This window comes from Meleagris gallopavo, chromosome 14 (assembly GCF_905368555.1).
Source record: "Meleagris gallopavo chromosome 14, MGAL_WU_HG_1.1, whole genome shotgun sequence".
NCBI lineage: Eukaryota > Metazoa > Chordata > Aves > Galliformes > Phasianidae > Meleagris > Meleagris gallopavo.
Window position 1 is genome coordinate 8,570,223 of NC_139417.1, and position 12,087 is coordinate 8,582,309.

General features: G+C 43.7%; 1 protein-coding gene across 16 annotated transcripts in view; it reads left to right on the forward strand.

Annotated features, from left to right (window-relative positions):
- Nucleotides 1-3,617: 3,617 nt before the first annotated feature.
- The window catches only part of SLMAP (sarcolemma associated protein), a 79,065-nt gene continuing 70,595 nt past the window's right edge, over nt 3,618-12,087 (forward strand). For all 16 annotated transcript variants that reach the window (XM_085235887.1, XM_085235886.1, XM_085235897.1 and 13 more), the window contains exons 1-2: nt 3,618-3,774; nt 3,907-5,191. In XM_085235887.1, coding sequence (XP_085092013.1) covers nt 4,994-5,191 — 198 coding nt within the window. In that variant the 5' untranslated portion in view covers nt 3,618-3,774; nt 3,907-4,993. The remainder of the gene's footprint in view (nt 3,775-3,906; nt 5,192-12,087) is intronic.

Genomic DNA, 12,087 nt, shown 5'->3' on the forward strand with positions numbered 1-12,087 from the left:
AAGGTCTTTATTTAGGATAATTTGGCTCTTTTTTAACAGAATCATGAAATAGCAAGTGAGCTATTAGCTAATACCTGTTGTTATTTTCCAGTAATTATCATCCAGTAATGAGAGGGGACAATCTTGCTCCATTTACTTCTCACGCAATAACAGAAATACACTGCTAGAGAAAACATTTGTAGAATGCATACATACGCATTCAGCAGCTCCTACAAACACACGGCTGAAAATTCCAGTAGGATTACTGCTGTACTGATGTGCCATGAAACGACGCCATTCAGTGCTGCGGCTGTCCAACGATGCACACTATCGTGCACGCTCAGAATACTGTACACTTTATTGAGAACCACAAGCAGTATATTTTAACAAATTGTCGAGAGAATCACCACATTGTCACAGCAATATCCCATTTCTTGTTCAACTTATTTTGTGAGACCACTTGTCCCACTCAAGAATAATGTAATTTTCAGTCACTGCATCTAAAAAGCAACTACAGATCAGCAAACTGAGAGTGTGAGCCAGCTAGTCTTCCCCCCAGCCCTCAAGTGGACAGGAAGTGATTGCTATGAACTTAAACATCATGGTCTGGTATCATCCAAACTGACACATTCACAAGAATCTACTGCTCTGAAACAATTTGTCTTTTTTTTTTTTTTTTTTTTTTAAATACAGTTCAGCTTAATTCTGCTGCTTCTGAGGAAAGCTTCCTTGGCAAAATACATAACATCGGGATGTAGAGACAAGTCCAAACTTTGCTTTATGTTCCCATTTTGCTCTACATGACAGTAAATGCCTTTATAGACAGTCATGTTTTAAAGTTCGGTACAGCTGCAGATAGTGCAATTACCCACAATTTGTTGTGCTCCTGGAAATCAATGAAAAACCAATTTAGCAAACTGCTGGTGTTCTAGGGATGAGAATTCAATAGAAAACTGCACACCTTCAACTTTTTTTTTTAATTGTGTTTTTATTTTCAATTTGCATCTTACTTATTATACTGCAAATGGAACTTCTTTCACACAGCACACCTCGTCCCAAACCTAACAACTTATCTTGACTCAAGATCTTCCACCAAGCAATTATTTCACAACACCTCCTCAATGAGAACCTTAACCTAACATAACATTTTGGCAGCCCTCTAGATCACCATTACACGATATTCAGAAATACAAATTGAGTTGTCCATAACGATGCTCACTGTTTTCCTCCTTTAGGCAGTCACAGTTAATTCAGAATTCTCAGCAAGCACCATTCAACAGAAGACCTTACTTTTCAGTAAGTTATCAGAACTAAAGGATTTTTCCTGCAGGCTGATACACTCCATCCAAAATCCAGATGTTTGACAGGTATGTGCATAAGTTCTAACTCACGTTTCTGAAACAAACACCAGTTCTTTTGGGGACAAATACAAGTCACCTCCCTTCCATTTCCTTTATCCAAGATGGCTACAGAGCAGGCTGTTCTGCCCTCAGTTATGATGGCTATCATTAAATTTCATGGACTTCCTCCCCAGAAGAAGGATGGCTAACTAAGTGGCATCTTGCTGCCCTTACCTAACATGGCTGCCACAGCTACTGCCCCTCTGCATTTTGTGGCAAACAGTGGTTTGCAGAAGAGAAGCACATGCTTATGGGTCCTCCTTGCTCCTGCAGAGTGCAGTGCATGAGCACTTGGTACTTAACTGTTTTCATCCACCTGTTCCCTTTCACAGTTCAAAGATGGGCACTACCTGATAAGCATCAAAGACTTCATAAAACACCCAAGTGACAGTTCATATCTTCAATCCAGAATGAAACCAACTTTGTATTTTAATTTATGTATGAATTATATTATGTATCTAACTTTTGAACTCATTAGACAATTTGAGATAGCAGTACAAAAGTCTGAAAGAGATATGTATCCATCCAACTACTCTGGGAGCTGGCATTCACGCAGAGGAGGGCTCAGGTTAGGCCTCCTGATGAAAACAGGCAGAACTCTGCTGTTCACTGAGGCACCCGGCAGCACCAAAGGCATTGAGCGGTTGGCATGTGCCGTTGCATGTCCCTTGGGGTTGTCATAATGGGATCTCTCTGAGGGATAGAAGTAGCTCAGGATATCGTAATATATTTGACAGGGGCTTAGAGTTTAAAGGACACGTAAACTTAGGATATTCTTTTATTCAGCTGGTCACAAAAGACCTTAAGATACTGTACAGATAATACAGTGTGAAATACGTTTGCCTCTCAATAATTGGATCTGCAAAAATATACTTAAAGAGAATGTTAGTTAAATCATCCACTGCTCAGCTGTTTACCTTTACAGCGCTCAGCTCTCTTCATTCTTACTCCCCCTAGATGCTAATGCTTCTTCTCCATATTGGACTTGACTTTCAAATTCCTTTATCCATTAAACATACATATAAAAACACAAGACACACTCTCAAAAACATTATTTTCATTCCAACACCTACAGTAGCATTTGTTGCTGGTGCTTTTTATCCTTTTCCCATTCCAAATATTATCAATTATTTCTACTTCTCTTTCCCTTGGGTGTAACTCCTGATGGACTTCATTTCTGTTTCCCCATCCTCCTTTTATGCTCCTTTTCTCCTTTTGATGAACTATGGCACCCTGCATGCTACAAACAAGAGACATATCAAAATACCATTCTTTTAAAAATGAGTAAATTAGAATTATAGTTGTCACAACTGTAACCTTTTACAGAAGGCTGATGAAAGCTAAAAGCGATAGCTGGTTTTGCTTCTATGAATAGAGCTGAAAATTACTAATCAACAGTTCTAAAGTTTCCATGTATTGGTCTGCTGTTATCCTCAGATATCAGACTTATCTCTCCTCTTGGATTTCATTTCCTTGTTTCAAACTCAGACTTTACAGCCTGCCTTCACTCTTTTTTTTTTTCTCCTTTGTATCATTGGAAGAAGAACAGAGAACAATAAGGCTGCAACGCATCAAGCCTCCCTCCAAAACAAACAGAACCAAAAAAGAGGAGGAAAAAATGAAGAAGACCCTGAGATCTTCCTGTAACCATTCTTTCTGATGCACTTTGCAGCCTTACCTCGAGCGCTGCCCATTTCTCACACTGCTGGCTGCCCTGCCCGGCCCGGCGCCACTTCTGTGCCCCAGGGCTGCCCGGCCTCCCCGGCCCCACGGAACGCCTCTCCCTAATCCCAGCCCTTCGGCACGGGGTAATTATAGCTCTGGCGCAGCTCCACCATCTCTCTCGTATCAAACAATCTCCGCTCGTTTGCTTTATACGGACTGATTTATGAACGAATCGGGACCGGAGAGCCCCGTTCCGCGCCGGCTGCCGCGCGACCTTGAGAGAGCGGCGGGCGCTGCCGGAGGCGCCGAGCAGAGGAGAGCGGGCGGAGCCGCGCCGGCAGCGCCGCCGCGCGCCGAGGACAGCCGAGAGACGGCGCCCCGCTCCCCTCGCGGACCCGCTCCCACCTGCAGGCGGCCCCGGCCGCGCCCTTTCGGAGCGGCCCCTCTCTCTCCTCCCGCTTCGCAGCCGCCCGCCCTCAGAACCCCGTACCGCGCACCCGGAAGGCGGGCGCCCGTCCCCGCCGCGGCTTCGCGCGGCTCAGCGCGCAGGTGCGGGAAGCGGGGCCGCGGCTGCGCAGTCCTCCGTGACCGGGGACGGCCGCCGCGCCTTCCCTATGGTCGGGGCCCCGCTGAGGACGGCTCCGCCCTCCGACCCCAGCCCCTCCCCGGCAGCGCCGCGGCTGTTACGCCGGGTAGGTTTCCAGTCACTATGGCGGCCGCTGCGCTGAAGGTAAGGGAGGGAGCGGGGCTGCGCCGCGCCCCGCGTCTCCGTCGGGGCCGGGCGCCGGCGGGCCGGGGGGAGGCGCGCGGGGTCGCGCAGGGCGAGGAACGCGTCTGACCCGGCTTGTTTTCGGCTCCGCAGGTCGGAGGAAAGTTTTCGCGGTCGGCGGCCGCCTGAGAGGCAGAGCTACTGAGCGGGCCCGGCCGCCCGGCCCTCTCACAGCGCCGGGCCCGAAGGAGCCGCGCTCGGCGGGCGGAGGAGGCTCTGTGAGGCCCCCCGTGAGCGGCCACCTGCGGAGGGGCTGAGCGGAGCCGCGCGGCCGCCCCCTCGTCCCCCCAACCCCCCGCCCGGAGCGCCGCTCCCCGCGCCAGGGGCTTCGGAGGCGCTTCCTGGAGCTGTCCCCGCGACCCCGCACCCGCCGGCGGCGACCCGGAGCCGCAGCGAGCTGTCAGCGCGCCCGGGGCCCAGCGAGCCGCCCGCCCTGAGAGGGGAGCCGCGAGCTTCTCCGTGCCTCGGCGAGCTCCGAGCGGCCGCGCGGGGCTGTAGAGCGCTTTGGCTTTATCTGGGGTCGGGGAGGAAAGCGGTGTTACTCCGGTAGCCCGGCCCGAAGAGCGCCCGTCCGCTTTAATGCGCGAAGATGGTGAGATGCGGACTGCCCTGTGACGCGACCCGGTCCCCGCTGCGGAGTGCGGGCTCTGCGGCCGCCTTCCTGCTCGCTGCGCTCTGAGGGAGGACGCCGGTCTTTTTCCCCCTTCCATAAACCTCTCCTTGCTTCCATGGTGCGGTGGTCAGCGTTGTTTACGGAAGGGGGAAAAAAAGGGAGGCAGTCGAGGTCCCAAACAAAAGTATTTGTATGACTCATCTGCCTGGATTTAAGACGTTCTCTCCTTCTGTCGAGGAGCCTTTCCTTCTCTCTGAAGAAATCAGATGCTTGTTCCTGTTCTTCCAGAGGAGGATGGATTGAAAGTGGTACGTTTTAGACGTTTTCTGGGCCACTGCTGATGTTGTTAAAAGACATAATGGGGCTTTTTCACTGGATTATTGCCAGAATTAGTTTACACACTGAAACAATGAGTTGTTAGGCCTCTTGTATGCGATAATGTTTGTCGTGCTTTAATGTAAACTTGCTGTGGAGGTTTGGCTTAAAAATTGTGGAGGACGATCTGCATCTGCATCAGAAGAGGTTCTCTTCGTCTCTGGTTGGTGTGGCGACCCCAATCTGTCCTCGATGCCTTCAGCCTTGGCCATCTTCACCTGCCGCCCCAACTCCCATCCGTTTCAGGAGCGCCATGTCTACCTGGATGAGCCCGTCAAGATCGGCCGCTCTGTGGCTCGCTGCCGGCCAGCTCAGAATAACGCGACTTTTGACTGTAAGGTGCTGTCCAGGAACCATGCACTTGTCTGGTTTGATCACAAGACAGGCAAGGTAAGATGTTTTGCTTGCTTTAATTAAGAATAGCAAACTTCTTATTTATTTTAACAAGTCCCCAGATGTTGCAGATCGCTTTCGTTTCACCACAATATATGTGGCTGTGTGAGGAAGGATTGTGTTGTAGCTAGTGATTAATTATCTCATAAGTTAATAATTTCTTACCATGCAGAAACTCAGCTTGTTCTTAAAAGTACTTAACGCTAACAGTGCTGAAAAATTTGCATGTTGGAGTAAGTGATTTTGAGATGAGCAATAATTACAAATCTGAAGGCACAGACTTGTGTGAATAATGTGGTGCGATATTTATTTATTTTTTTCAAATACTGAGAAATGATTGTCTGAGCATGTAAATAAATCCCATTGTGAGGAGCTATCAGAAAGCAGATTTAAAAGCATGCTGGGTTTGTGTGGCACTCTTCCTACGTTCTTGAAATCATATATAGCGTGTCTTGTTTGGATCCGATAGAGTGGGGATGTGGCAGATGGCATACAAGGTATTTTCTCATTGCAAGTGGAAATGGTATTAAAATACATGCATTGTTGTATCAACCTGCCACTGCCTCAGAAAGGCAGTAGCTGTGTTGTTATGTGAAATACACGGGCTCTGTAGTGCGCGTTTTGTCCACTAGGGTTTGAACTGGGACAAGTAAAGCCATTTTACTTAATGACTGTGAAGTTAATTTTAAATTTCAACAAGAAGAGAACGAAGTGCAGATTTCAGTTGCTCAGCACTGTTATTTTCTTCCAAATGTGCTGATGTTACAGTCTAGAATTCCACCTGGTACAAATTAACTCCTTTTTTAGATTCCCTGCATGCCCTTCTGTGAAATGTGGCCAAGTAGCTCTTGATTTTAGGAATAATGAAGCCAGTAATTAATGCTGTGTTTTTTAGTAGTGTGACACAGCATGAAGAGCAGTAGAACAAAGTTCTTAAACCTTCCATTGTTAGCTATCCCCTGTTATGCAACACCTGGGCATGATGGGACAAGACAAGCATTTAATTTCTTGAGGCTGAGTTATGGCATGGCTTTCAATTTACTCGCATGTAATTGAGTGAACTGCTATCTGTGATTCATTAAAAATATTGTTTTGGCTCTACAGTGTTTATGATATCCATTCTTGGACACTCTTAAGAACTTAAGTGCCTGAAATAGGGCTATTTTTAGTGTAATCTTAGTTTTTAACTGTTTTTTGACTCAAAGTAAAAGGTTTTACTTTATTGTACTGGTTTTAAATTTAAAAGTATTGTACATAGAGCTTCTTATCAATGTTTTCATGACCTATAAGCATTTTAAGACCTTCACGTGCCCTGTGATGGCTATAAATACTCTAGGCATATTAAAGGTGGTTTAATTTGAGAAAACATTGAGTGTTGAGCAAACCTGCTAACTCATAGAAGAGCTTAAAAGAGACCCGGATGTTGTTTAGTGCTGTTCTTAAATTTTTAGTTAGCTTTGGCTCCTCTTACACCTGTCAAAAATGATATGCTTATTCCTTTTATCTTTAGCTGATCTAAAATAGCAACTCGGTAGTAGTAAATAAGATGGTAACATGTGATAGCTCTTGAAATACCATCATGTGAGAAGTTGATGGGGGGAATCTTGATGAAAATTGCGCAAATGAGTATCTGGATCAGTAGCCATAGTGACAACTAAATAAAGAGTGGGGTTTCAGATGATGCACAGGAATGTATTGCTGTACGTTTTACATATTGGAGCATTGCAAAAGGCAGAAAGAATCGATAAAGCAGAACACAGAGTTTTGGATTCTGTTTGGTTCATGGCAACAGTGGTGAATTTTGGGAGGACAGAGTTGAGGGAGATGGGAAATGCAATGAAAGAGAATATGAAGTGCTGCTGGGAAAAGGTGGGTGATGGTAAATACAATCTTAATCTTGAATCACAAAAGCTGCTTAAAATGCTGTGATGTTTTAAATGAATAAACAAAAACATAAATTATGACAGAATATTTGCATGCAGGAATGCTTATTACCATTGTTTACAGAACTTCTACGTGTGTCTCATGTAGGAATGTGTCATCATCCTATTGATGATGTATATTTAGATCTGCATAAGTTTTTTTTTGTAGGAGTTGTAAACATTTCTTAGAAGCTTATCAATAAGACTCTTACCAATTTTGCTTTTTTGAGAGATAAGACTTTGAAATGTTAACTTAATAACAAAGAGAAATCCTTGAGAAATGTAAAAATAGTTCATGAATCATGTGGGGCCAGGCACTGGTGCTTCGATGGCAGTAGCAGATTCCTGCACTGCCTGTCTGTGCTCTCTGCTGCCTCTCGAGCCTCCTTTCTGCTGCGCTGCTGGTTTTTTCCTTGAGGGTTTGGAGTCGTGTTTGTTTTGTTTTAGTGAATCATATGAATGGTCCTGTGTTTGCTGTATAGTCTGCAAATAATTGTATCAGCATAATCTGTAGGGAAGGATGGAAAGTGGGGAGAGGGAGCATCAGTAAATATTGGCTAGAAAACTAGTTAGTAAACCTTCTGAGGCAGAGGCAACCTTAAGATGAAGTGAATTACATAAATACATTAATATAGTTAATTAGTTTGGGTTGAGACATGCCAATGTTTGCTTAGTGTAAGGGCAGTTCATATGTGCAAAAGCTGCCTGCACTAAGGAGATAATGCCTGTGTCACACCAGCATTATTAATGATAAAAGTGGGATGAGTCTTCAAGACCTCAAGAAAACAACAATAATTAAAATTAGGTATTTAAAGTTGTATTTGTTTTTTGAAATGTTTTCATATAAACCTGACAACACATAAATGTGGAAGGAGCGAAGGGGGAAACCTGCACTCAGGTTTTTGACTGTTTTTATGCTTAGTAGTGCATTTATAGAAAAACAGCGTAATGGCTCTTCTTGCTTGTGTTTATAGAAGCAGTGTGATGTGTCCTTTCAACTGTAGGTTTTTCATACAGCGGTAAAATTAGAATCTTAGGCTTAGACTTGATTATTAGTTATTTATTTAGGATGGGGGCAATAGTTACAAATGAATGAATCTTTGTAGGAAAGGCCTGTAACAGCAGTCACCAGGTATGTAGGAAGTGGATGCTGTGCTGAGCAAGCAGTGCTCTGAAAAGTGTGAATCAGAGCAGATGAAAGCATGCAAGGCTTCTTCAGCTTCTGTCACTGCAAAGGGCAGGAACTCTAAGTGCTTAATTGGAATAGTCTTAAACCTGATTTTCTTGTGTGTGTGTGTGTGTGTTATATGTATTTAATAAGCAAGTTGAGAATGTTTGATAGTTTGCATGTGACTTCTCCTAGGCTGGAATGCTTGATAGGCTTTTGGCAGAAAAAAGTGGATTTCCAGTGTATTCAGACTTTCAAAAAAAACACTTCTTGATTAATCCAGTGCCTTAGGCTGATTAATGGGAGTGACTTTCATAGCAGAGAATTCAACTGTATGGGAAATAAAGAATTGGTTTATACCAAAAGGACTATGAATTATTGGCCATCTTTAACTGAAGAAAATTGCATAGGCACAAGTTTTCCTGGTAGAATGGCAGCTAACACTGCTGTTTTCATGTAATTTGGTGTGGGCAGTAATTGAGTTAACCAGGCTCGTGTTATCTTGGTTACACGAGTGCTAATTAATAGATTAAAGTTCAAATAGTCAATTTGGTAGCAGATAAAATTTATTAAGGCTGTACTTCATGGCTTCTGGCCTTAAATTATGTGGAATAAAGGTGTGAAAGAGTTTCTTGTAGGGAGCATCATCTTCAAAGAAAACAAAAAAAAAACCAACCCTAAAGGCACGGTCAGGGCTGTGCAGGTGGCTCAGCTGTGTGTTGGTGCCTGGGAAAATCTTGCAACAAGTTTTGAAACACATCTCTGGGCACGTGAAGGAGAAGGTGAGTTGGTAACAGTCAGCATGGACTTCTCAGGGATAAATAATCTCTGGTGAGATGTCTTGTGTAGGTCCTGGTGTGCGTGGCGGTGCGATAGTGCTCAGTGGTGTGCCAGAGTAGCAAAGAAAGGTAAGACTGTTGGGTTGTAACCACTGGCTCTGCCCTTGCTATTATCTCCCTTAGCATTTTGTTGGGTCATGTCTAGGGTCCTACATCCAATTTACATGACCAACAGAGGAAATTCATTGGTAAACTAGTTGGAAAATTAGTTTTTGTTTTTTTTTTTTCTTATACATGGGATACAAGTATATTGACTGAACAAGTAAAACAACAAATTATAAAAAGGAATCACGTTGTTCACATAGTGTTATGCCTGATGTGCAGAGGTCACAAATTTGGCAAGGTTCACGAAGTGTAGGGTGGCTTCTCTGGACATGGTGTTTGTCCAGAAGTGTTTGAGTAATACTGTTTCATAAAACTTAGATGGGTCTGCGGGGTTTTCATGAGAGATTGTTGCTGCTGTGTCCTGTAGAGATTCTCTGTGATACTCTGTTCTGCTTGGTGCTGATCTATGTAAGGGATGCTTTGTTTCTCATGTTTCAGTAGCTTTTCTTTAGATAGGTGCTGCGTCTGCTGTTTATTTCTCCTCTAATACCTCTTCATCTTTGTTACAGTTGTTGTCTTTGAGAGCTGAACAGTGCTTCCACTATTTTCAGTGGTGCTTTCTGCTCACAGACTGCAGTGTCTGTTGAGAGGCACTTTATCTTCCAGACGTTGTTTATTCCGAGTGCCCTGCGAGACGGAGATCTTCCATAACGTTCCAAGGTTAAATTTTGCAGAGAGCAGCGAGATCAGCCAGTCCTCACAGATACGCAGTAATATTTTTATGCGAGTGATTATCACCCTAAATGATCTACCCAGTTTTATGCTGGTATGCTATAAGGTTGGTACGGGGCAGGGAGCTGCGCTTCTGCAAACTGCAGCAAACTGCCGGAGCAGAGCGCGGTGCAGACGGGCTGCCAGCCTTGCAGCGCGGAGGTGAGCGGCTGCCGAAAGGATTTCCCTGCAGTGATACCATCTAGAGCCAGTGCTGCAGAGCTAATACTGTAATTCTTGGAGCTGATCCATTGCAGTCATGGTACATCTGTACCGTGCCAGGAACACCAACACATCGATTAGGTTTTAAAAACAAACAAAAATCCCTTTTGTATTTGAAATGAATTTTTACAAACCTCAAATGAATGACATTACTTAGCAGTGATAAAGGCTGCTTAATGTGTTTTCCTTGGGCCTCTGGTGGCGTGGTCTGGGCTCGCTCCTAGTCCCGTGCTTACAAGTGTAAGACTTTGCTTCTTAAACCACTTTGATTATATATGTTTTTTAAAGTTTTAATTTGAAAAACTTGCACGTGTTGTTTGCAGTGATCCATCCATCTTTAGCAGGCAGACTTATTTTGCACTGGAAAAATACTTTTAGCTTGTCCTTGCTCTCTAATTTTTCCTTACTGAGCTTCAGAAGTTTAGGTTGCTTCACTGTCTAATGAAAGTAATTGAAATCAACTCTAAGTGGCACACTGACACAGCTGGACTCTGCTGTCCCACACGGCTACTAAATTATGTGGTTGTCCATGGGTTTGTTTGTTTATTAGTCAGATCAATAATTGCTTTCTGTTGATACTTCTAACTGCTGTGTTTGGACTCAGCATGATTGAAGCTTAGTGAAGTCCTACTGTGGCAAATCATTGGTGTTCTCAACTTGTCTGTCTTCTCAGAGGTATTTGTTCTTGTAGTAGAACCAATGAAGGAAGACTGGCAGAAATCAAGTTTCTGTCAAGCATAGGTAAGCCTTTTTTGTCTGGTTTGTAAGTGGGAACCTCAGGTAGAAAGGTAGAGAGGACTGTAATTCTATAAACCCCTGCAAGAGCATCTATCTGCCTGCCACAGAGCAGTAGAATGACTGTGGTGGAGCCAGATGCTGGATCAGATACAATTTTTGTGTTGTGTTGCACTGGGCACACACTGGATTAAGCAGTGTCCCAAAGTTTACTTCACTCTTGAAGAAACTGAACTTCAGCAGCCTTATGGTAGAAAAAGTCCAAAATGCTGACTTAACATTGGTTGAGTGAAAAAGCACAGTGAACACTAGCAGCAGTACAACATTTGCAAAATGTAGAAATTGACTATCCTTGGTAAATCCCAGTGCTTCTTATAGTTAAGGACATGTAGAACTTAGTGTATCTTTGCCAAGCTAAGTTGTGCTGGTTAGTAGTTCAGTTCCATGTGTTCTCGTTGTTATTGTAATGTCTCTTCCATAAGAAAGAAAATGAATGCAAGAGCTGAAGATATAAAAGTTGTGGATGCGTGTGGTGTATTTAAAGGAAGGAATAGAAATGCCCATTTTTCAAATCAGAGAAGAAAACCTTTATTAGAGGCCAAATAAATATTTGTACTGTGTCTTTGGAAGACATTGGGTACTGGCTGCTATTTGCATGTACCATTGGTGTCGCCTGGAATGGCATTTTATCTTCTCAGCTGACACTTTGTAGAGTCGGTCCTTTTCTGGATATTGAGCAAGATTAAGTTTACATATAGATTTTCTAAAAATTTGATGTATTTTCAATGATTAAATATTGTTAATACACTATAAAAGGTTTTTGTTTCTTGCCCCTCTGCAGAAAAGCAGATTTTGATGACTTGTTTTCTATTATTGAATTGCTTTTCTTGACGTGTCATACTTAAAAGTAAGGGTAGAAGCCAGATCTCCTGGCTGTGCAAAGCTGGGATTTTTGCTTCTGTCTGCCTGTTTGCCTTTTAAATTTCTGGTGACTTTCCCCATAACTTCTGGCACAATTAACTGACCGCTCCTGATTTGGCTGTTGGTTATAATAGGTGAATGAACTTCAGGCCTGTAGCATTGTAAATCATTTCTGGCAGTGCTATTACTTGCAGCTTTATTCTAGCGTTTCTACATTTAGATTTACTTTTTTCAACTGCTAGAAAAATACGGTCTTCAGGAGGATTAATG